At 37.8% G+C, this 26942-nt stretch overlaps 1 protein-coding gene across 8 annotated transcripts in view; it reads left to right on the top strand.

The window, feature by feature from the left end:
* The window catches only part of NLGN1 (neuroligin 1), a 425895-nt gene that overhangs the window by 225536 nt on the left and 173417 nt on the right, over positions 1 to 26942 (top strand). For all 8 annotated transcript variants that reach the window (XM_038145939.1, XM_038145938.1, XM_038145941.1 and 5 more), the window contains one exon: positions 7973 to 8125. In XM_038145939.1, the coding sequence (XP_038001867.1) occupies positions 7973 to 8125 (153 nt within the window). The remainder of the gene's footprint in view (positions 1 to 7972; positions 8126 to 26942) is intronic.

Genomic DNA, 26942 nt, shown 5'->3' with positions numbered 1-26942 from the left:
GGCCATAGGATGTGGAATATCTGGAATTTCCCTTTGGCCTGTTGGGCTCAGCTGTCCTGGCTCTGTCCCCTCCTAACCTCTCATGCCCCCCCAGCTTACTTGCTGGGGGGGTGAGGAGCTGAGAAGTCCTTGCCTTAGTGTGAGCACTGCTCAGCAACCACTGAATATCAACATTATTCTATTCATATATATTGAATATCAACACAAATTAACTCTATCCCAGCTGAAATCAGGCCACACAGAGCTAATTATGACAATTCAGATCCTCCTATCTTTATGAAGTCAGGACATTTGTACACAAGTCCATGACAGAATATTGCAAGGGACATGCTTATGAAATCTCAAAAATCTGTGGTAGTGAAATAGCCATTACAAAAATGACTCTGTCTCGTTTTAACAGTATGTTTTAAGAAACCATTTGAAATTTGGGCTATTCACCCAGTGGGCTTTAATAGCTCTCCCAAATTGCTGTATAATTGCCAAGACAGATGCTAATAACATCAGGTTTGTTGAGTCCTTCTCTGCTTAGAAGAGACTCCTCAGTTTACTGAAATTCAGCAGAGGGTGGTTGCTGTCAGAAAGTGCTTTCGTAGGTAGGCTCAGATGAGAGGAGGGATCTCAGTCTGCTGAGAACAAGTGTCCATGTCAGGGAAAACCTGTCTCCTGCTCTGACAATTGCAGGAGAGAGAAGAAGAGCTGTAAGAACACAGCAGTCAAACTAGAGGGGAAGAAGCACATTTACAACACTAATAAATCTCTGTAATTTATAGGACTGGGATTAATTTTCTCTGGCGTACAAGTGACAGTTTTGTTCTCCTTTCTGTGCCAATAGAAGAGTGCAGGCAGTAATTAGACTTTTACTGCTTCCGAGAGGCACAGAGAGACAGGGAAAATTTAAATTTTATGATCACCAGACACTCAAGACTGCTGGGATGTCTGCTGGGTTGATAGAAGCCCTGTCTGCTGAGACCATGCATTTCTCAGTGGAGGGGCAGGATCAGATGTCCTGCATTTTTGTGAACTCCTGCATTTTTGGGAACCTGCTCTTTCGTGAAACTCTAGCACCTGTTCCACGTGCAGAACTGAAGAGTTCACAAACTTAGTTGTGTGTGTTTGGGTGTGAGTAGCAGGAAAGAGAGAGGCCAAGCAGCAAGAGAGAGGCCAACCTGTCCTTCAAAGCCTTCACTTTTTCTAGTATGGTAGATTTTAGGCATTGTAAAATCCTTTAGGAAGTGTGAAAACAAATAGCCATAGAAAAAAATAAAATAAATGTTAACCTGAATGAAAGATGAAAGTGGAGCATTAGGGAGAACGGGCTGTACATGTTTCAAAACAACTGCTATCAGATATCCATAGAGTCCATGTTATATAAAAAAGGTCCAGTGATTTCTAAAATGCCCAGGATGATCTCTACATCAAAAAACCCAGAGATCTCCTGTTGTTTATTCTATTATATCTTTCTGAAGAAAGATCATCCATAGCAGCCTCTTGTAGCAAACATCTGGAGAGCATTTTGTGTAGTGCCACTCAAATATCTGAGTTTGGTTAGATTTCCCTTTAAAACACTGTAATTCTACTACTAGTAGTAATTCTACTCCCATCAGCTGCTGCATGCCACTACCACAGTGTTGTGGTCCAAACCTTGCCAACACAAGCACTGGAGTCAGCAATCAAACTTGGATCTCTGGTATGTGCTGCAACCAGTAGACCAGGCTTAATTAGATCATTTTTCATTTTTGTTTTCAAAAGACCTAAAGGCAGTAGTGCACATTACCAGCTAATGATCTGCAAATTTGCTGTTTAAAAAATGAAGGTGTTTTCAAAATCTATGAGTATGAAAAGTCAGAAATCAAAAAAATGCCTTTTTTCCCCCAGTCTAGATGCATTATTCTTTGTGTTTAACCCTTTCATTCCTGCACTTCTGTTGCTTACCTGTTTTCAGTAAATATTGAACGACTTGAGCAGGCACCAAAAACAAAAGTGGCAAAAGCATTTGCAACCAGTGAGCACTGGGGCTTTCCCTCTTTATAGCAGTGGTGGATTTGCCTATTTGCTGACCTGCAGGTATGCAATATCTAGTGTAGATGCAAGACTTACCTTCAAATTGCTCAGCAGTTACACAAAGTGTACTTTCCCCAGTCTGGAAACAAGGCTTAGTTTCAAAAAGTAAAATATTTTAATCTCATTGTCTTGTCTTAGTCTTAATTTTGGTCAGGTAATGATTTCATTTGGCAAAAATTTAATAAATAACAAAAACCAGTGGCTCTTATGCACCCTTAGTTCCTATCCACTAAAATCCTAAGCATGACCTAAAATATGGCAACACAAGCCATTAACCAGCCAATGTTCTCTGGGATCAGAACTGGACTTCTGAGTAGTGAGTGTTGTATGAAATATCCATGAAGGATTGCTCACAAATGAATTCTCATCCACTGCTCTATCACACACACCTTGCCTGGCACATCAATCTGTAAATCTTAAATCCTTATTTAGTCCCCAGAGCTGCTTGAGCATCTCTCAGTTTTTAATGCATTCAGCCTCACAGCATCCCCCTGCAATACAGGAAGGCTGCTATTCCATTTTTAGAAAGGAAGAGTACAGATGCTAAGTCTGAGGAAGGCAGACACCATGTCTGCTGCTGAGAGCACACGGCTCAGAAGTGGGGTCTGCACTGCAGTTGATAGATGCTTCTGCTCTTCCCTCCTCCCTTTCAATTCCTCCTGTGGAAAAGGAGACAGATTAGGAACAGATGCTGCTGTTTGCTCACAGGCTGTAACTGTGATGATGCTGATAATTTAGGCTGGTGCTCTGTCTTGTATGGGCTATTGGACTTCGTTGACAGAAGAAGTTCTTGGTCCAGAGCATGTTTTAAATCAAAAAAGCCAAAAACCAACTCAAATTGTAAGTAAGTTGCTTATGATGCAGAATTCATCTACAAATCCCCTCTTATGCTTAACAGACTGCAGTGCCATTGGTGTGAAGGAGCACACTGCAGAATTGAGGCTCTCCGCAACCCCCTATCACTCCACTGCTACTAAAATACTCTGGGATGCCAAGTTTGGCGTTTCATCTGCCTTCAGCTGTCATGATAAGAAAGAGGGGGAGCAGCACTCTCTCTGTCTGGCACTGGTTACACATTTTTGGACTTGGGAGATCAGCAAACAGCAGAGCACATTTGTCTGCCCTGTAAAGCAACCACATGCTCCAGCCTTGATTACAGCTTTCAGTGAGAGGCAGCCAGGCTGGGGGAGCACAGATCTGACCACTTTGGGTGAGCTTGTTGACTGATGCACCTAGCCAAATTCATGATTCCTGTTCCTCCTGTCACCCATCCATGTTAGCTCCCTGATTTCCTCTCCAAAGTACCTTTTCCAATGCCACTTGCACATTAAATTGTGCTGATTATATTTTCCCTTTACACACAGACACTCTGTTCAAATAGTGTCAAATTTTTGTGCTGATGTTATTAATACTTGAAAACATGCATGATAAAATTCTGACAGACCTTTAATTTAAGTACCTCTTTAGGGCTTCATTTCACTTTCAGCACTGCCAAGCATTGCTTGTACAGTGAAGAGTCTGTCAGCTTTTGCAGTTCTAACCATTATCCTTTAATAATTTAAAATGACTGCTTACCTGGCTATTGAGGTCCTACTCTAATGGGAATCTGCTCCAGATGTTTACCTGTAAAAGCTTTGGCCTTTTTCATGCTAGGATAACGTTCATATAGTACTCCATCAGGATCTCAAATAATTTTCAGGTGAAGGTAGTTAAGGGTTTGAGAGTGCACAAAATGATCCCCTGGTTTGACAGGTAGGAAAACAAACAAAGGGAGAGAATTCTATTTGTCTGAAGCCTGATGGATACAAGGCTGTATTTTAAAATAGAAAACATGTCTGAAACTCCTCACAGAAGCTCAATAGTTGCTTTAATAGTCTCACGACATCTAGTTTTATATCTCATTTTAAAAAAGTGGCATTAATGGATGCTTATATCTCAGGACTAAGTGCACTAGTTTATTAAATGGTAGTGCATCTATAGGGCATCTGATGGATTCAAACTGAAAGGTCAAAGGCTGTTAAAAGGCTTTAAAATTATTAAGAGTAGCAATGATTGGTACCATGTTCTACTTAAATATTTTCTACAAAAGCTTATGGAAGAGTTACACACATATCTTCATATCCACATCCTATGGAGGGCACACACACAGGTTTTGCCCTAACCAATCTAAAATTTCCCCTGTTCTAGTCTTGTTTCATGTTCAAAACCCAAGATTTACTTAACAATCTGCATCAAGCTGTCGCAATTTTTTATGCCATCTAGAAAAGCAATGCTTGTGACATCGGTGCTAAAATAATTATCTTTTTGTGTGAAGTTGTCTCAAGGTAGGCTTTTTTCCTTTCCCATTTTGGTTGCTCCCTGCAAATTATGCTTGTTAAGTCACGTGGCCAATTCACAGCAGTTTTGAATGACTGAAGCTATAATTATGTTTTGTTATATATGACAATTGTGACTGATATTCACAGTCAGACCTGGTTCCCCGTTGTGCAACGTAACAAACATAGAATAAAAGTCAGCCCCATTCCTAACTTGTCTGCAACACAATTAAGATGAGACATAAAAAGTAGATGCGACAAACATTAGAAAGGTACAGAAGAGAATGAATAATAGAAATAATTACAAGAAAGTTAATGTATATGTGATATAAATAAGGTTATTCTCTGCTGTACAGTAAGATCTACTTAGATGTTTTATGAACTAGCAATTTAAAGCCAAACAAATCACAGCACTCAAAAATGATCTTATGTGTGACTGAAACCAGAACTCAGTTGAATTTGAGAAGGATTTTTAACAGTCTATCCTTGCATATGACTTTGAAAAGATGAATGTGTCTGTTTTTAATTAAAGCAACATTTAATAAAAAGCAACAAAAGTGCAGAACACAACTAAATTAAATCAGTCTATAAATCTACCCTTGGCAGAAATGCCACATTTACACCTAAACTCTACAGGTTCAGAATGAGCTACAAACACAAATAACTATTCATCTGCATCTGTGAATAACTATTAATCTGCACATGAAAGTGTAACTACAGTGTCCTGAGATCACTCCAGCAGGTGCATTAAAAGGACTGACACCAGCCTGCAGGAAAAAAAGAAGGGTGTCTCATTTATGGTCAGGTTTTTAAAATATCAATTATTTACTTCGTTGAGTGGGACACTTTTTGAAAAATGCTTCTTTCTGCCACTTTTGTACCAATACACGAAAATGTTCTCCTCACAGAGTATTATCTTAATTCTTCCTCCAGTTTAGTTTTAAAGGATGAGAGCTTTCATGGAGGAACATTTTAAGGTAGGAATAAATTCTTGATTACAATTCTTGACTTTTTTGCTCTCTTCCTTTGATCTTATAATTTAATAACCAGAGTTGCTAATAACACATGTACTTAATGCTCCCCCAGCTGAATATTTGCACCTTTCAAATATTCCTGGCTGTAGACTGCAATTGATATGATACCTCTGACCAAAATGCAGTGATCTTTCCTTTTCCCATGAAGAGCTCCACAGCTTTGTAGAATCCATAGCCCAAGTGCCACCAGCCTCAGCTGAATGCTGCATGCCCTGGCTGATGTCTCAGAGGCAGAGTTCTCCTTTTGTGGGAGGGATTCCTCTTCTGACTGATGGCTTTGGCAAAGCAGCATGAGGAAATATCATTTTGCATGCCATTTGCCCTGACATGGCGCAGGGGCAGAGCTGAAAACGCCTTCCTTATCTAGCTGATCTGAAATCTATACAAGGATATCAGTAGTAGAAAATAACAGCACTATAGAGACAGAAATTATTCAAAGTATAACTTCCTTATATATGAGATTTTTATTCATGAATATGTGCTTCCTTTCTCAGATAAAGGACACTCATCCTATTCTAAATATTCCAATATTATTTTCCAGATATACAGGCCAGTGCTACCAACATTTCATTGCTGTTCACAGCTGGTGCTCTGTAATTCTATGTAATTTTAATTAAAGAAGAATTCTGAGACAGTTTCCCCCTGTGTTACCATCAAGCATACAATTAACTGTGTACAATTTCTGCTGGGAACAGTCACACAGTGATTTCAGATTAATAATTTATTATTGCTTCCATATTTGTATCAAAAAAAAAAAAAAAGGCAGCATAGACTAAGAAAAAGCATCTGCTAGAAACAGTATATGAATTTGGAAAGACTTTTTCTTCAGTGCAGATTTTAAACCTGAGAAGCTCATAACTCCATCCTATGGACAGTGAAGACAAATAATCTCTGTAGCTTTACATTCTGAAAGTTGTATGTTGGAAAGCCCTCACTAAAAGCACAATCAAGGAGAGCAATACAAGCAATTTCATGCACAACCTTTCATCATCTTTTTGGTCTTGAATAAGTGATTGTCCTAGTACTTCCAATATTGAAGATCCAATTTCTGATCTTGGCTGTTCTGGCATTTTCTTCAAATCAGAATCAATATCAAAGTAATAGTAGCAGTTGGCTTTATAACAGAAACATCTGTGCTGCTGTTTTTCAACTCATTCCAAAAGCAGGGTTTTTAGTGCAGCTGCCCCCACCTACTCCTTGCAGCGCTTCAGAAACAATTCCAACAGTTCTGCGGAGAGCTCCCTTGAAAGCTTCTAAACTAAGAGCCTTCCAAATCAAAGGAATAAACAATACAACTGAGGTTTCTTCAAATGCTGAAGGAAGCAATCAGAGAAGTTACTTGAATCCTGTCATAATGACAAAAAAAAAGTGGGTTTGAATCAGAATGTTCAGAACAGTTCATCACTGGGAAGTTTTCCTATGCTCTCTTGCTGTAGGCTTTTTCGATTTTGAGGGGCTATTATGGCATATTATGATTTGGGTAGTGGAAGAGATTCAGGCACCCAGTAAATCAGAACAAAATGTTGTTTAATCAGATTTAAGAGTTTAAATTTATACCTAAACTGATTTATTTCCTGTCCAACAGAAAACCCCCAACTTTTAAAAACATATCAGCCCATGCTAACTGTTTTGAATTGGTACTCAGGGACAATTCTCCTCAAGAGGAGTGACACTATTCATGTATTCAAAATTCTATTCTGAGTAGATGCATCTGTTTGCAAATAGGACTCTTAGGGGGTGGAGGGATTCCTAAATCCAAACTCAAAACACTATGACAATATCTAATTTTTTTGTCACAGAGAATGGCATAGCTTCTAACATTTTAAAACTGTTCCCTGCCTTTGATGTCACTTTTGATAGTCTTGCAATGTTTTTGAATGAAGGGTGGGGATTTTTCAGTATTGTTTCAAGCAGTTATTTTTTAAATATTCAGTCCTTTTAGTGATTTAGGAAACTAATAAGTACCCATGCACCTTAAACTTCAGAATACCCTGAATTTATCAATAATCTTAATTCAAGGTCTATTTGCTAAAAAATTTTCAAGTACTTTTTGAACTCGAACTGCAGACCCATCCAAAGACAGCTGTTTGTACACCCCTTTTACAAATTAGTGGACTGGAAGAAATCAACACTTTTATGTACGAGCAGAAATCCTGTTTATCCTAATTATGTTGGATTTCCTGAAGAGAACAGAAAGTTGCACTGAGCTTTCAGAAGTGCTCAGCCAAAATGAGCTCACTCTTATGTTAGTAGACATTACACAGAAGACACCCAATTCAGCAGAGTCAGAATCAGAGCAATGCCTCACTGCATTTGAGCAAATGTGTTACCATTTTCAGTTCCTTTCAGAATGTTTCAAAAAAAAGGATTTTTAGTTACGAGCAAGCCACAGAGGAACACTTGTGCCCACCACCTGCCCATTTCCTTATGTAAAAGACGTTGCTTGAGAAACACTTGTAGAAAAAAATAACCTCACTAAAAAAAAAAATACAAAATTAAAATATTGCATGTATCTTCTTTGGTGTTTTCTTGAGATAAAATGTGTCTTAATATTTTTTCCAGACATTCGGGACAGTGGGGGACCTAAGCCTGTGATGGTGTATATTCACGGAGGGTCCTACATGGAAGGCACTGGAAATTTATATGATGGCAGTGTTCTAGCAAGTTATGGGAATGTGATAGTCATCACAGTCAACTATCGCCTTGGGGTGCTTGGTAAGAAGCTTTCAGCTTTCCACTAATCCCTGCTATCTGCAATGCAATTCATATTATATGTGAGAATGTACTTTAAAAAAAACAAAAAAAAAAGCGGAAGAGAGGCAACAAGTATTTTTAAATATTCTTTGTCAAATGTAAGGTTTGTATTCTGGGGATGAGATATAAAGACATTGCAGGTGTTTTCTGGAAGAGCCTGCTGTCATGCTGCATGAGACATGTATTCCCATTGCTGAGCTGTCCAGGCAGAAGAGTTTCTCTCTTTTTTTTTTTCCTTTCTTTTCTTTATTTACTTTTTTGTTGTTGTTGTTGTTGTTGTTGTTGTTGTTTCTGTGAATAACACTGATGCTTTAATTCCTAGACAGGTATATTAATTTTTAAAAAACTTTTAAGCCATAGAGGGTAGGGTTTGCTATTGGAATGAAAGAGACTAACTTTTAATTACCACGATTTTTTCATGCTTTGAAAAAGTGAAGGATGTTATGAAAACATCTTTTTACCTGTTTGTGTTGAGCTTCATTGTGGTTTTGAGAAGTGGTATGGGTGTCATTCAAATATGTCTAGGGTTTTTTTCCCAGATAATGAATTAGAGAATGAAAGAGTTACTTTTGGTTGTTTCAAATACATTCAATAGAACGTGCTTGTGCTGTTGGTAGAGGTGTGTGGTCTCCCTCTGGTACCTTGTATTTATGGAAAAAAAAATTACTCTGCTATTTTCTCAGAATAGTCACAAGCATAATAAAGTCCACCAGCTCTTGAGACAACATGATTGTCAGGGGTTCTTCTGCATATTCTACCAAAATATTGCATGTTGAGACTCCTGAGAGCAGGAGCTGGGTCCTGGGATATAATGGAGATGAGAACAGTGACTTCAGAATACTTACAGAGGTGTGAGGGTATTCCCTGTAACATCTGTAACAGCAGGGAATGTATTCTGGAGACTAGTCAATTTTATTTTCAAGTGTCTGCTACTCTGCTTTACTTTTGGGTTGTTGGTTTTTGTCATTTCCCTGTTCTTGGTGTTTTGAATTCTGTTAGCCCAGTCCCCAAGTGTGTCGGTTCTGCTTTGCTCATCTGGGTAATTGTCTTCCAAAAGTTTCATTTTTGTTAAAAGTTTGACATCCTTCTTTCAGGGGGAGGGAATGGATTTAACCTTTAGATTTTGAATTTAGTCTACTGTTATTGTGTTTAGTCTACTGTTAATAACTAGTTCTTGTGTTTTACAAGGGACTGAATAATTTCCAGGGAAATCATAACTATTATTGTCTGGATTTATTTCTTTGGTACTGAAGGTTTCATTTGTGATGTAACACTTTAAGAAAGGAAGTTCTGATATTTTGTATGATTTACTTCCTCCTGTTTTCTAATTATGTGATGACTTAAAGTCCTGGACACATATTGATACAGCAGTTAATAATCTGCTACCTGTGCCTCTAATCAACATTTCAGTTTTGCACCAGTGCCCGTCTTTGATGTCTCAAACAATATTTCTCCGTATTATATGCCAGTATAAAAGAAAGTATCTATTATCTGAAAGGGCTGTTTATTTTTGTATATTATTTAGTCTGATTCCTGAGTCATTAGTAATTGCAGTGTTTAAAAGGGCTAGTTGCTTGTAAGATGAAAATTAATATACCTTTGTTGATGGTAATGGTTTTTGCACTTGTAAATTAACACTGATCACTGAGGTAACCCACAGTTAACATCCATCAGCTTAGGAGGATCTCATTTTTGTTCATGTCTTTGTGATTCTTTGGGCTTCATGGTCTTTACTGAGCCTCAAGGGTCAAAGAGCTGATTTTATTTTAAGTGGGACCTATTGCAGTAAAAACTAAAATTCACAGCAGAATCCAGTGATTGGTATGAATACTTGCTATGACATTCTGCAAAGTCTGTAACAGGTTTACAGGGTTTTCTTAGGGAAACCAATGCTGTTTATGTAGAAGTCATGCACATCTACTGTATTTGCTGCAATGCCTGTCATGTATCAGATAAATAATGATGATATATGATTATATAGGTAGTGGAGAAATAGAGCAGCAATCAGAAAAGAAACTTTGAGCAGTTTAAATTTTTCCTGCTTTTCCTTGTTTTCTGATCCACAGATGCCATCAGAGTAGGGCTGTGCAGAATCATGGTAGATCTCAGCTTTTAACTTTTTGACATTTTGAAACTCCTGTTCCTCCTTATTCCTTAAAAATGTTTCCCTTTGCAGTCACATTAAGATATGGATTTACAAAAGCATAGGAAAAAAATTCTCAGCTTCCATTTTCCTGATCATATCCCACAAGGTGAGAGGTCCAGCTCCACTGATTGGTGCCTGTGGGAGACTTGGATATCCCTTCATCCCTGTGTGAAATGCCGGGCTTTGCAGGCAGAAGGAAAATTTAAGGAATTATTAATCACATGAGAAGATGTAGGGATGAAACAAGGTCTGACTTCTCCCTTTCACATGACCTTTATTGATCTGGTTTCTTGTATCAGACTTTTGTGGATAGATATCTTACAAAGATCTCTGTGGGTCGTCTGACGTGGTTTCACCAAGATGTGAAACTTTCTTTAAATAAATAAACTGAAAAATCATTATCATTCAATAAATCTTTAGAGCTGAAATATTACCATCTTCTTCCAGGACCAATCGTGATGGGACTGGGGATGTGTTTTGGTATTAGGTTCCTCACAGTACTTCTATTAAGTCCACAGTAGACAGTAGCTTCTGATGCAGTTCAGATTATTTTCCTGTTTATTCTGAGTTGAAAGATCCTTTGTTTTATGGACTAATCTCCTCAAGGAGCTGCATTTTTGGAGATGCAAGATTTACTTCTAAATAAAATGTTAGAAAATGCTTAAAAGTGAACTCCATTTGGTAAAGAGAAAACAATAATAAAAATTAAAGAATGATGGGGCAAGTGCATCTAAAATTAAAACAAAAACCAAAACCAAACCAAAATAACAAAATATACTAACCAAACAATCCAACAAAAACCCAAAGCCCTGGTGAGTTCCCTGGCCCAATTTTGTCTTTGAAACAAGTCTGAGGATGAAAGTCTGTTAGAAAATGTCCTTAGATAAAGAGGATGGAAAAGAGAACTGCTTGCCCTGGGAAATTGGACACTACTGAGTAAGAAGCCATTGGAAACACATTATGTCTTTGGATTCCTTCTGGATGCAAGTCTTGTGCAAAGAATTTCACCAAGAAGGAACACTGCAGAAGCAGTCTAATAGCCCTGAAGGACAGTGCAGATATATCTTTATGGCTTCTTTTTGGGAAAGGACACATATGAAGACAAGTTTGGTTTTTAAACTCAGCTGATAGGAGATGTCAAATGTTTACTCAGTATATATCCACCTGGTAAAAAGCAGGAGCATTTTACCTAATTTTCACTAAGAAAATGGAAAAGATTTATGAAAGGAGTCCATTCAACATCCAGAAAAGATCATGATGGACAGATTTAATACTGCCAGTGCTGCTTTCTGTGTTCTTTCTTATGAAAGGTTTATTTAGAGAAGGAGAATGCTTTGGATCACCATTGGCTAAAACTGCTTTCAATTTCAATAGTGCAGAGAAAGGAGAGAGCTGGTTTATGCTAACTGGGAATTTGTATCTTCATTTTATTAATTTATACCTTTTGTTCTTGGTTATCTTTAAGCCACAGGACTTTAATAGAACTTTAACAGAAAAAAAGCATTTGTATTGAAGCTCACAAACTGAACAGGGAGAAGGAATAATGACTTAGAGAAATCTCTAGTTTGAGCACTGCTTTAAATTTCTCATTTTTTCCTCTTTAAGAGGCAGTGGTTGTCCCTACAGAAACAGTAAATTGTCATTCCAAGGGTCTGGATCAAAGGTGGCAATAAATAAAAAAGGAAAAATGGTCTGTATTTTGTATTTTCGGTTAGGCATTCAAATGTGTGCCTTGGGAAGGCAAACATCCTAAACATTTAGACCAAAATTCATGTCAAAATGGAAGCAAACCCATGAATGAGATTCTCCTCGTTTTGCCTTCTTTAATTATATGAAATTTTTCCTTTTGAGGGGGATATAGGAACCTTTACTGTCATTTAGCCTTGCATTTATACTGTTACACTCTAGTTTGAGAGTATTGCCTGGGATTACTGAATAGAAAACCCTTATCCAGGTGTTCCACCACTTCAATTTTTTTTTTCCAGTTGGTACTTATAATGCTGCAAGTAAAGTCACTGCAGCAGACGGAGAGCTCTGATAACATTACTCAGTACATTATTTCCCAAATAACTGCACTGAAATCAATGGGGCTCTTCAGTGCAGGGCATCCCCTTGTGACAGAGCCTGGTTGCCCATCATTTGAAGTGATGTGATGAAGAACTGGAAAGGTATTTGCTCCTCCTTCCCTGAACTGCTTCTGAGAGGAGCTGTTAGAATTCTGTTACGTTTCCCAGCCCAAAATTCCATTTTTCAGTAGTGCGTTGTGCGAGCCAGCTGTGCTGGGCTGCAGCATTCATGCCAAATAAAACACACATTAGTGACAGAAAACAGAGCAAAGCAAGAAATACTGTCACCAAAGCCCTTTCTTAACTTTTTTTTAGCGACTGTGGCAGCTTTATGGATAAACTAGTGACAGAGAATGAGTCTTACTATGCCATAAATGTTTCGTTGCTGTGTGTCTGGATACATGAGGAAAATCCCTCAGGTTTGAGCACCCATTTGCTGCTGTGCAGAGTGATGCCACCCTGCAACCTCTTATTGGCCCAAGAGGTGCATGAAATACAAGGACACAGCCTTGCAGTGAGGGCTGGGCAACCTCTGCCAAGCCCAGAATCTCTGCCCTCATCCATCCTGCTCTCAGCAAGGAGCTGCACATTCCCCACAGGCCAGGAAAATAAAGCACAACCTTTCCTTTATGAGCAAGTTTATGTGCATCAGTACTATGGCAATTCCAGGATGCAGCCTGGTGAAACTTTTCATGGGATGAAGAATTATCAGCTGACCATTTGCAGGTCACAGAGATGAGAATATATTATAATGAAAGCTACTTCAGTGCCACTTGGAAATGCCTGCCTATTTCAGGAGTCTAATTCCATTGGGATTGACTAGAAGGTACTGTCTTGTTTTGTTTTAATACTTTTATCTTTTTAAATAGAATAACATACCATCATTTTCCCCCATTGCTTTCAAACTAGATCTGCTTTTTTCACTGTTACTCTGATTCGTCAAATTTATTAATTTGGTTTATCCCAATTTTGGTAATGATTTACTTTGTATTGTCTCCATCACATAATTTGGATGGGTTTTTTTACTGCCTTACTCTTTATTTTGACAGCATGGTAACACTACTGAAAATATTAAAAAGAGGATTAAAAATATGATTCAAAATAGTGTATAAAATTTAGATATAACACTTTCAAAAATTGCTTAATATGAGAGTAAAAAGCTTTGTTCAACTTTATAAAGAGATTGTGATGAACTAGTGTTTTGTTTCACTTGAGTATTTTTGCAAAGAGAGCTTATTATGTTCTTTTTCTGCAACCTGAAGAGCTGTCTCTCCTGAAAAGAAGCCTTTTCACTTCAGTAAAAGTAAGCATCTCATGGCATAGTGGCTATTCAGTGAAAGTAACAGTGCAATAAGAAGGTTTATGTTAGTTAGATATCAAAGGAGATAAAAAATGTACAAAGACTCTTTTCCCTACATTGCTTAGACTGTGGGGTTTTCTTTTATAGTTCACAATTTAATATCCAGTAAAAGTGGGAAAATGTTTGATCATTAGCTTTGGTGACAAGCACATCCATTATTTTTTTATGAAACCTTAAAGGTACTGTCAGGAGATGGCATTTTATTCCAGTTTTGGTGCACCTCTAAAGGGTCTCTGATGAGCCTCTTCTCTATTATCCATTTCCTAAGGTGTTTGAGTAAAAGTGATAGATGAGCAGAAGATTATATATTATTGCCTAATTAAAAGTACATTGCAATGAAAGTAAAGATGGAAAATTAATAGCAAAACACATCAAAATGTGCAGTCAAAAATCATTCAAGATTTCTGAAGTGCAAGAACATGCAGGAAATGTTAATCTACAAATACTTTTAGGGATCCCTGGCAGCTTCATAAGAGTTTTCCTTTATATATAAATGAAATTTTAATATTTTAGGACTGCACAGTAGAGAATGTGTCCAGAAGGCCTGATCTGATCCCACCTTAGCCTGGGGCATCACAGAGTCTTGGTATGAAGCCCTCCAAATGAATTTGATTCTTGATAAATAGAAGGAGTTAAGATAGAGAGTACTGCAGTTATCTATTCCCCCTGGTGCTGTACTTCACAAGGGCTGATTTACACATCCTTAGAATTCTAAAAATGTATTAGACAATTCTTATTTAATATAGCAGGTAACCTCAGGGCAGCCCAGCCCAAGCACAGCTCATCTAGATTTGCAGTGTCCTAATTTCATAGGTCCATTAATAGAATTAGCATTCAAATCTCAGACCTGCTGTCATTAATGATATTTTAGTGGGGTTTTTTTGGTGAGTTAGTGCCAGCCAAAAGGAGGGGGGGTATGCAGTGGGGCAGAGAAGGGAAGATTTCCACACTTGGGTCTGTACCACCAAAATGACAAAATGGATGTGAGGTAAACAATGGGTTATTGACTAGAGATCTTTAAAGGGTCAACTGCAAAGCACAGCAGGCAAGATATTTATGAAATGGGAACCCTGAATAAATAATGCGTTCTTGAAATGAACCATTTCTTTTCTATTTGTGCTTTTTCTAGCACAGCCAATTGACATTATCCACCTGCTTGGATAGATGCATACACACACCAGCTTCTCTATTTTTTAGGGCACAAAGACATAATTTTATTTGCCATTGAATAGGTTTCTATCTTGGTACAGGTACATTTTAAATAACATGTTTATTCTGATGTTCTAGACTTTTTTTTTTTTTTGGTAAACAGAAATAACAAATAACAAACTTTAAAACTATTCATTTTGGCATAAGAGCACTTTGTGTCATTTCTGTCAAGAAAAATTACTTTTTAGTAAGATAAACTTCCTTCATCAATATTTAATCATATAATAAAAGTATTCCAGTTTTTCTAAATAGCAGATTTATCTTTGAGAGCAGAATAAACTTCAGCATGATAATATTTGCAAAACAGGAAGGGAAAAGCCTTCACTGAAGACAAGTTATAAATACCTCACAGCCTCAGAAAAAAAAAAGACAAAATCTTTGACCCTATTATCCTACATGATGTTATTTGTAATTTTTATCATCGAGCTATGTGTAACTACCTTCACTTTGCTCCAAGTAATATCTGATCAAATTACTTTTGCACCATCACTGATCCCCATGCAAAGCCTTAAATCTACTGTGTTCTTAATGTTTCAGCTGTGCAACAGTACCTGCATTTTTCACTATACGATATCCTAAGCCTTTGGTTTTCTTGGGATGGGACGGGAGACATCTTGGGGAGCCAGATTTGGCCCCATCCTTAGAGGCAAACAGAATTTAGGCTGCTCTGCCTTTGCCAGGATGCCAAACTTCCCAGGCAAGGCTCTCTCTGACTGTAAGCCAAGGGGTGGGGATAAATTGGGATTTTAATGCAATTTGTATCTCACTGCACAGCATTCCCAAACAGAAATAATCCTCTGAGTTCCCAATATTTTATTTTTCAACCCAAGCAGGAAGACATTAAGAAATTCTCTGCAGCTCAGCAGCTAAGTCAGGTCTGTGTCCAGCCATGGTGGGTCAGGAACTCTGCACTCCTGAGTTTTATGCAGCTGTAATTCATGCCCAGAAAAAAAAGTGAATGAAAATTCTTTCAACATTTGTGACAGAAGTAGCAGGACAAGTAGATAGAATATTTCTAAATTCCCAGTTGACAGCATTTAATTACATATATTAAAATAGTTTTCTGAAGCTTAAATTAAGCACTTCTGTGTACTGTGGGGCTTTGGAAGCAATAGATAACTTGACAGGGATTTCCATTGCAAATATTGCTCTCATTTTTCATACATTTCAAATGCATAAAATTCCTCATTTTATGGGTTTTTCGTGTGCAAATTAGTTTACATATATGGGTACTACATCAAATATTATTCTGATACTTCCTTGATGTAGTACCCCCTGATATTTTTGAGTCGGTTGAACAAGATCTGTATTTTAAGGTTGTAGCAGCACTTTTTAATGGTTAAAAAGAGTAATGTGAACAATATATCTAGTGGTACAAAACTCTCTTGGCAGCAGTACTGGCAAGAGAGAGAGTCCTAAATTTTTTCTTCTATTTAATCTGTGATCCATGTGTAAATGCCTGCCTCAGCCAACCTAGAAAATACTACAGTAAAAATGTTCTAATCTTCATTACCTTCTAATGGAGAATATATAGGAGACTGTTGTTTGATACACTGATTTCTTATTTCCCACAATGTACTGGCAAATAAATATTTTTTTGGCAAAACCTGCATTTGAATAAATCATTGCATGAAAAACTGCTACATGAAGGGCTCTGAAAGGCCAGAGGAAATATTGTCTATTGGTGAATATCTCTTGTTAAGCAAAGTATGAAAATTGCCTTCCAGCAAATATAAATACTAGATACTAATTCATTTGTAAAAGTATTTTGAATACGTCTTGTGTTGTATATGTTGCAAGCTAAAAATATTTTTTGAGAAAAGAAAGATCACTTATACACTTTAATTGAGAATTTGAAATATATCCTCCATGTTTCAGGGGGTTTATTGCTTGAGAAATAAATCTTACTGGCATTTTTCATTGTTCTGCAGTAATTTCTCACTAGTTTTTCAAGATCCTAATGAAATAGAATGAAAGAGATTTGAGCAACCTTTGTATGGGAGACTCACTTCACATCCAAGAATCCTACTGATTTTAAAAATAATTTTTGCTGTATTTTTGGTCAGATCTTGGATTTCTTTTTTTATGAGATATCCCTTAGTCATTATAATTTGTTCATTTTCTCAAGGCTTTCCACCAGGGTTTGTGTTGAGGGATCCTAAATTGCCATAGGTATGCTGACAAATCTCTTTACTATTTATTTTCCTATTGAAGAAAGAATGGTTCAGTACAGAAGCACAAAATATTAAAAGAAAGGAAGCAGAGCACCATATAGCTCCAAATAATTCCAAAAGGATTAGGGAAACATATCCCCAAACTGTTTTTTTTACTTGGGTTCCAACATCCCATGAGTTTGGTAAGCACTTATCTGTGACATCTCACTGATTCCAACAGGAAACACATGGAGAAATGAATTTCTTCCCAAAATGTTTTTCTCCCATCTCTACTTGTTGGTGTCGTTTATCACACATTAATTGCTTTGCTTCTCTGACTGAAATTTTCCTTTCAGCTCCAGGAAAGTGCTGTGTCTCCACTGGAGATGGGTTTGCATTTCATCTGCCGGGCTTTACTGAAGCAGTGACACCACGGGGTGTCCTTCACTGGGCCCCCTGTGTGCTGGGGGGCCAAAGGCCATGTGCTTTCAGCTACCCATGAACCATATTAATGACCCTGTGAAATGCACTCCTGAGCACCCTGGGGATGTTATAATTACTCACTTCATTACTACGTGCCTCTTGAAAAATGTTCTCTAAATATTTTCCTTTTGCCATTAAATAGTTCTTAACAAGGATGGCTAAATTATGGTGGGCTGAAAGGGAAATGTTCACATTTAAAGAAATATTAACTTTCTTTCCACCATTTTTTTGGTGGAAATGATTTTTTTTCCATAATTTAGTTCTCCTATGGGGAAAGACTGAGAGAATTGGGTTTGTTCAGCCTTCGACTCTGAAGCCTTCAGAGTGACCTGATTGTGGTCTCCCACCAGCTGAAGGAGCTACAAAAATGGAGAGGGACTTTTCACAAGGGCCTGGAATGAGAGAAGAAGGGGGAATAGCCTCAAACTGGGAGTAGGTTTATACCAGATATCAGAAAAAATATTCTCCCCTGTGAGGGTGGTGAGGCCCTGGCACAGGGTGCCCGGAGAAGCTGTGGGTGCCCCTGGATCCCTGGAATTGTCCATGGATAGGTTGGATGGGGCTTGGAGCAACCTGGGATAGTGGAAGGTGTCCCTGCCTATGGCTGAGAATGGAACTAAATGATATTTAAGGCTCATTTCAACTGAAACCACTCTATGATTCTATTACTTAAAATTCTCTCTTTTGATACTTCGTGGGTTTGCTCATCCTTTGTGTTTAAAGCCTAAAGCCCCTTTCATCATTGAGCTTCTCCTGTAGCTGGTAGCTGTTTGGATGCACATTGTTTGGATTTTGATTATCATTAGGTTCTTGAATTGCTATTAAAGATAACTTAAAATGGAAAGGTACTCATTATTTCAATTATTTTCTTTCTGATAACAAAGAAATCACTTGACAACTACCTTGCTAGCACAGAGCTTTTCTAACGTGGGTTCCCTCCAGCTAAAGATGTGCTGTAAAAATGTTATTGAAAAAGACAAGATATTACCTGCATTTTCCAGCAACAACAAAATTCAACATCTGTGGAAGTGCCTGAATTTCATCTTTGCAGTTTTTCTAGGTAGATGCTGGAGAAGCAGTGATCACAATTTCAAATTTAAGCCTCCCTTCTTAAATGGCTTTAAAACAATGCACACATTTCTTTTTCTTTCTCCCTCACAAGCGAATAATGTTGCTTTTTTAGCCTTTGAAAGTTCTATATAGTTGTTGGCTGGTTTCTTTTTATAAATATTTCATAAGTAGTGTTTTGATCTCTGGTTCAAATTCAGTCATGGCAGCAGATGTTCTTGTTGATAGGTTTCTTTTGAAAGTGCTGTGTACAAACAAATTTACAAACAGGAGTGTATTCAGTAGGTGTTGTGGAACTGATAATATTGAAAAAGTATTATGAAGAATAAATTCTCAGTTTTAACCTTTTTTTTCCTTTTCTTGAGACATGCAAAATACGAATAAAAAATATCATTGCTTGGCTATAGTATATCAAAGATGCAGCTGAGGGTTAGAAAAAAAATCTGGATCATCTTAAAGGCATTGAAAAAAAGCCCTTCTCTTGCAGACAATGTTGTCTTGCAACCAGATCCAGCTCCAGGCTATCACAGAGCAGGTCCTCCTGCAAGGTGGAGGTGAGCAGCTGCCATGAGGAACCCTCAGCTTTGCTAGAACCTGGTCTATTCTTACCAGGACAAAGCACAAACAGGAAATACGTTTGTATCTACAAGGTTTTGATCTATAGAAGAACAGCCTGGTGCAGTGTCTCTGAAGGAGGTGCAGGTTTTGATTCTGCAGCCTGGAGCACCAAGAAAACTGGCTCCATGTGTTGGTTTCTCTCTCTTACTCCCATTCTTGTAAGCAGCTCTGGGCTCACCACTCCTGAAGTCTGCAGCATTCCAGAAAGACTGAACAAGTTCTGGATATTGCATTCAGAGTGTGTGAGCCTTGCTCTGCTTTTATATGGCTCCCTTACAACACTCCAACAAAACAATTTTGAAAAATGAGCCTGAGAGGGTTTATTTCCCATTAATGACTGAATGCTGGCATTTGGATGATGGAAATAGATATGTTCCTTTGTGTGACTGTACAGATGAGAGCTTTTGTCATGAGATTGTGCTTTTCATTTACATGAGCTCTTCGTTTTCTGCTGCTAAAACTTTTTAGTCCTTTAAAAGCTTTTCCCATCACATTCTCTGTAGTGTCTCAGTGTTTCCTCCCAGGAGATCTCTATGATTTAGGTAAAGATAATCAATCTCGCTGAAAGAAACAAAATTACTTGTGGTGATCAATGTGTGCCAACAGTTAGTTGTTAAAGTCATCCTGCAAAGTTGCAGAACCCAGCAGAAACATATTCAGAACCTGCTTCTCCCTGCCAAGCAAGCTAGATGCAAAAAGCCAAAGGAAATTAAAACAAGCAGGTGAAGGGATCTGGCTTTCACTGGCTTCAATGTGAATTTATAGAGAATGAGGAAGATTTTAAAAAAAACAAGCTCAGACCCTCGGTGGCATCCAGGAAAAGGACAAGTGGGCACCACGTATAGAAGAAAGTCCAAAAATGAAAACCTTGTTTATTCTGAGGGTGCCAGATGCTGGATCAGGTCGCTCTCAGAGGCTGAGGAGTCTCCAGTGCACAGAGATACTCAAACCCTGAGTAACCTGGTTTATTTGACCCTGGTCCAGCAGGGGAAGTGGTGAAGTCCCCACAGGTCCCAGCTACCCTAAGGCTGTGATTCTGTGATGGTAAGGCAGAGCAGTGGATCACAAGTACTGGGAGGGAGAAGATGAATCATTCTCTGGACATCTACCTGGTATTTTAACACCTATTTATCTTTTATATTTCTTTACTTATCTTTTTTTAACACCTGAATATATTATTAAACCTTCTCTCTGCATAGTCTGGGCTTACCAGAAAACAAATTAGCCCATTATTGTTGTATTAGGAAAAAGAACTTTTCTGCAAAGCAATAACCACACTACGACCTGTTTTTGACACCAGTAGATGTATCATCTACCCACATGAGCTAAGGTTCCAGCCTGTAGCTCATGGGCACAGGAGGGATTACTTATTCCACCATCCCAATGAAGAAAACTGGCTCTGTTTTGACAGAGCCTGGCGGTGAGAGATAATGATCTGTCACCTGAAAACTTAACCAGGCTTATGTCCAGAGCAGAGGTGCAGAAACTTTTTCACACCTAAGCCTTCCCAGGCCTTTTGGAAAACCCTGCCCTTACTGTAGCATTACCCAGGACTTGAGCAGGGGGGTGGAGGTGGGTAGGAATTAAATGGTCACAGGCTAGATCGTGCCAAGTCTTATGCTGTAGCTTTCTCTGCTGGAATTTGGGTTTTCAGGAATGGAGCTCCTGATTTTAAGGAATCCTAAAGATTGCCTGCAAGTTATAAGACAATGGAAGACTACATTTTCTCTCCCTTCTTTGTCTTTTTTCCTCTGAGGAAAGGATCCAGTGTAAGCTGGGCGTTGGCTTGGTTTGGTTTGGTACCATTTATTTAGGTTCAGCACCCAAGCACCTGCATCCTGGGATTTTTTCTCTGTTTTTGTCATGCCAGGGTGTTTCTTCTGTGCTGTCACTCATCTCACTGTTCCTTTTCCAGACAATTTGGCAATTCCTGAGGACATATTTTTTTCACATCTCTTGATGCATATAGAAAAATCACATTTTGATAAAGACCAATTTCTTAAGTAAAATTTGCCTGGGCTACGGTTGAATACATCACTTAGGGTACATTAGTGAAATTCTAAAACCTTACTTTTTGGAAGATGATCATACACTAAAAGCAGAAAAAGGAAAAAAAAATTAAATTGCCAATTACAGCTAATAGCTTGCTGCAATTGACATGAATGAAGCAGATTGAAGGTACTTTTAAAAGCAACTTCTCAGTAAATCCAAGTAGTGAAATGTTTTGGAATGAAGCAGTTGCAAAAATGAGGTTAAATATCCTGTGCTTAACAACTTGCAGAACCCAGAAATCTGTTTTAGAGACATTTTTGGGGATTTCTCTGTAAGAATACAACTGATAAGTGGGTTTGTTTTCCCTTGAGAGTGTTTACATATGTCTGATATTATTTGCTGCATCTCCTTAAAAAGAAAATCATCCCCCCCAAAATTTAGGTTTAAAAGACTACAAAAAATATAACCCAATGTTAGTCACAAACCTTATTATTTCATTAAGTCTTTTCAATATTATTCACTCTTTAAACAGCAGCATTTCTAAGGTGAATCAAACAAGTTGAAATACTTTTTCTTAGAGCTGAAAATGTATTTTGTATCTTGAGTCACTCATTTTTCAGAAGGAATATTATAGTAGTTTTAAAGATGGAAGAGTTTTAAGAAAAGCAAAAAGCTTGTTATACTATGATAAGTAAAGAAGTAAAGATGAGTCACTGAAACAGGGCTTTCTGAACATTTTTTATATTTATATTTCTCAGCACTGTGTAAAGCACAGATGAAAGGTTAAGAGAGTAATAAACAAAGCTGAAATGTGATTTGGATGGGTAAGTTGCACTTTGATCTTCAGACTATAAAACACTGCTACCTGGGTCAGAACTAACACCCAGCAGGACAAACAATCACTTGTTTGCTGTGCTATAAAATTCACAATTCCTTTTTCTATGCCATGCTAGCAAACATTCTGTGGCACTAAAGGATGGAAAGAGAGAATGTAGGAGTTTTAGCAATTTGTGTAATTTAAAGCAACTTTAAACATGTACTAAACTTTTCTTTAAAGTTCTCTGATCTTTAACAAGTAGCACTATAGGAATGGATTTGCAGCAAATACTGAGCAACTTTAAAGATCTTAAAAATACTAAAAATATATGAAATTGTTTAAAACCAGGAATGAAATTGTAGGTTATGTGAAAAAGAAAAAAATCAGTGCTGCTCTTATTTCAGTTAGATAAGATTGCATTTCCTACTGTACCAAACTGTTCTGCCTTATGACTCCACAGAAACATTGAATATCCTGAGCTGAAAGGGACCCACAAGGATCATCAAAGTCCAACTCCTGGCCCTGCTCAGGACAGTCCCAACTTCCATTTTCTCCTTCTCATTCATTTCTTCAGAAAGATGTCTATTTCTTTTCAAGTTTCTTGGTTTCTCTGGTATTTTCCAAGCACAGTGAACTGTGCTCTCAGATCTGAAGCTGTGCCATTCCTGTCCTGGGACTGTTCAGAAAGAGGTGGAGCTGAGGCACTGGGGATGTGGTTGAGTGGTGAACACAGCAGGGCTGAGTTAATGTTTGGCCCTGATGATCTTGGAAGTCTTTTTCAACCTTAACTATTCTGTGATTTGCACGTTGCCCCACAGTCTCACATCAGCCTGAAGAACAGGAGAGTCTGAGATAAAATAAAGGCTTATTTCAGGAGCAGGATAGACACAAAAAGTACAGGAGGAAATCTAGACCCTTTAAAAATATGGGTTTGATGTTTCCTTTCTTTTGGTTTGCATGGCCTTTGTTGCTAAAATTGTTTTTTGTGGTTTTATTACCTCTCTGATTTCTGTTGGTCCTGATTAAATATAAATATGAGTAGTTCTGCCGGTTGCAGTTAGGTTGCTTACATGGGTAAAATTAACATGGAATAGATTTTTATCCAGTCTGACTCTTGGAGAACAAAGCAAAGAAAATAGTGAAGGTTTACGCTGAAGGAAACTGGAAAAATAAATACTTTCCTCTTGGCATCTCAGTGCAGGAAAAAGTGTGATTTCCACTTGACCAATATTTGGCTGAAGTATCAATTGTGCAGAAACTATTAGTAATTGTAAGGACACTTATCCTTGATTATCTTAAGTCATTTTAGCATTTTACCAGATCACAATAGTATAATTGTTTTTTAAGTAAACAAAATCCAAATAGTGAAAACAACTTTTTTTTTTTAAATGAAAATTACCTCATACTGACCTTTTTATATAAAATATAGTCACACTATTATTACATACTGTGAATAGGGTTATCACTAATGCATAGATTGTGCTTAGAAGTGTGACCATATCTTTTAATTATGTCCTTGATTCTAGCAAATTTCAGGCAATAAAAAACTCATTAATTTTAATAGTGTTGGATCAAGCCCCATATTTATAATGTGATGTAATTGTCCACTGCATTCCTGACATCTGGCAGTAAAATTCTTGATCATAAAGCCCTAGATTATATTTATTGGTGCAGGATTAGCCATCCGGCAATGGTTAGTCAGGAACAAAAAGCTATTCAGAGAATTCCTTCATCAATGATTAGGAAATTAAGTCAGAATATGTATTTATTTATATTTATTTAAAAGTTACATTCCTCCTGTCACAATGATAACAACGTAAAGCAGATACAAGCTGTTGTTCTTGACAGAACAACTCCATTTCAATCTGTTAGAGGTTGAAGGAGATGCATATTTATTACTTTTTTTTTTCTTTTTTTTTCCTCTTTAGAAATTTCTACCACGGAAAATTTGGCTAGCAGGAAAGAGTTGATATGCCATAAGTCTGAGCTGGCATGTTGTATCACAATGCTGGGATATCAAGCCTTTCTGGCTTGATTTATCTGGTAAAAAGAAAAATAAAAAAAAGAAAGATTTTTAGTGTCCTTTACAATCATTTCCAAGCAGAAGAGACAATACTGGAAATACCCAGATTGCTAAAACTACTCTGGATTAGAGAAATTCCACTGTATGCTATTTATCTGTTTGTTAATTATACCTGACTAATTAATGAATGGCTTTCTCTTTGATTCATTACAGAGAGATTGATGGAGCTTATGACTCCGAGACTTCCAATACTGTATCTATGTACAGTCCAAATATTTGTTTCCTGGGATGCAACAGGGAGCTTAAGATAATTTATCTCATCCCACACTTTTCATCTCGATGGCATTTGTTTTGTCCCTCAGCCAGGGAGCACTGGCCTGGCTGCTGCCTGTGCACAGCTGAGTGGAACCCAGGAGGGGAATGATTATTGCCCACTTCTCTCTGGGTTTACACCCAAGAGCAGGTGGTGGTGGCATTTTCCCTTCCCCTGATCCTCCAGCCAGTCCAAGGCACTTTACACCAGTGAGTGGATAACACTTAGAGCTGTTGTAGCACCACACACCCTCAGAGACTCCATTCCAGGGCTTCTTGTCAAGGAGCTCAAGTGCTCTGAGACTTGAGTGACACGCAGGGAAGTCAATAAAGGACCTGTGTCAATCTGAAAGCCAGAATTTACCGTACTCTTACATCTAGTATTAGAAGAGAGATAAGAGATCTGGCATCATGATCCATTTGGTTTTCAGGAAGCTTAACCTCTTGTTCTTAACATTAAAAAGCTAAATCAAATATCACAGCAAGTCATGTATTCTCCCCCCTCTGCTGAATAGCTCATCAAAGTCCTTAAAAAGTAAATAATGATGGTTGAAAAAAGTGACTTGATAACTTATTTAAGCAGTTTAACCTGTTGTAAGTTTTAATGGGACTGACCTTTTTATGCTACTTTTTTTTTCAGACTCTAGATTTGCATCTGATTTGTATTAACAGAAAATGGAAAAAGCAAATTTGCAATTGAGTAGTTTTTACAGGGATTCCCGTTGCTGTACAGCTTTCAGTAATAATTTCAGAAACTGACTATGCCAATATTTCTATTTTTGTTTTAGAGAATGGTTTTATTGTAATGCATAAGGCTATCTAAAAGTTTATCAGTAAAGTGGCCAAAGTGATATGTGTCATTGCATGAGGGATGGAGCAGAGGAAATAGAACAGTGATAATGGAATTATTCTTTCATTTAGCTTAGATTCATTGTTGTTTCTGAGCTATTTGGTTCCTAGAGACAAACAGAGGGAGGTGAATGTGACAGGGCTGTGTATACACGACCCTCAATGGCAGATGTGGCTCTGATGTCACTGGTTTTGGTTTGAAACTGTGGTGTTTCTTTCAATGCCTCCTTTTCTTCCTCTTATCTCAACCATTTTTAGCTCTCCTTTTTGATTATAGAAGAAGATCTGTACCTGAGAAGAAAGGTTCTTCCACCCCCATCAGCATCAGTTCAGTAAATCTAGGTATCATCTGCCTAACAGCATAATGAGCAGTAATAACTCATAATGACCATAATGAGCACTAACAGCTGAACATGTCAAATATACTGGAAAAAAGAATAGTTCCCTATGGGACTCCAGCCTCCTCAAAGTGGAGGTACAAAGTGCTCCTGCAGATAGCTGTGAACTACTGAACTGCAGTGCAACCACAGGTCGTTCCAAAAGATCCTTTCTAGAGGGAGACAGCTTTTGTTGACATTTTTTGACATTATATTCATGCTTAAGTTAGATTTCTCAGAGGATTTTGAAACAAAACAGCTGTTTAAGTTTCTAATGGAACCTGAAGGACACATTCTTTTCATCAGGGCAAAGCCACAGTGCAGATTTCACACTGGGCACGGGGCAGGACGCTGATTTGGCTTCTGGTTAAGGTGGGACCAAATTTTGTGAGAACAGCTGGGGCATGTAAGGTAAAATGTGGCCCAATTTATTACTGGCTAACTCTGTATGTGTAACACAACCAGGTTTTGGGAGTAACTGCAATCAGGTGGGCTGTCTGCCATTCCCACTAGTGTTTGCAGCTACAGATGTCCCAAATTAATTTACTTGATTCATCTTACACAAAAGTTTGTTGATTTTGCAATTCTCACATTTTAGGCTTCTGGGAGTATTCTGACATTCTGCATGAGGTTTTTTTTTTGTTGGGCTTTTGGGGTCGGTTTTTTTGCTTGATTTTGCTGATGCACCACAGGAAAATATTTCTATATTTACTTGGAAAATTAAACTGTTACAGATATCATCATGCTTCCCTTGATACTGGTTGATGCTCTATGCAGGAAATGGTATCAGTAGCACTATTTTCTTGTAAAATGAGCTTTTAAACTTCTGTAAAAAATCAGCTATATTTTGATTCATTCTATTCTAATCTTTATGTGTGAAAATTTATATATGAGACTATGAAAATAAAATTAAGCACACAGCTTTCAATCCCATGATAAACAGTGAGAGAAACTGTAGGAAACAATGGGATGTGTTATCAAGTGTATCTTCAAGCAGATTTTGGGCATCAAAGATGTTGCTGAAATAAGGCTGTTGCCTAAAATTGATGCAATGTTCTTTAGCTGAAGTACTCATCAAGTTTTTAAGTGCATGCATATTTTTCTCAGTGAGTGGTCCAGTTTGTTTCACCTCAGTTAATTGCAGTCATGGGGATGCATCAGAGCCTGAGAGTCTGAGAGTATCAATATTTATCAAGCAACAGGGAAAAATAAGGAAATATAAGGAAATATAAAGAATTGTTGCTTTACTAATCAGCAAGAAAAGAGAGCCCAAATGTCCTAATCTCCTAAACAGTCAGTGTGATG

Source organism: Motacilla alba, chromosome 9 (assembly GCF_015832195.1).
Source record: "Motacilla alba alba isolate MOTALB_02 chromosome 9, Motacilla_alba_V1.0_pri, whole genome shotgun sequence".
NCBI classification, from domain to species: Eukaryota; Metazoa; Chordata; class Aves; order Passeriformes; family Motacillidae; genus Motacilla; species Motacilla alba.
Note: the sequence above shows the minus strand (reverse complement) of the source record. Positions and strands in the feature narration are given on the sequence as shown.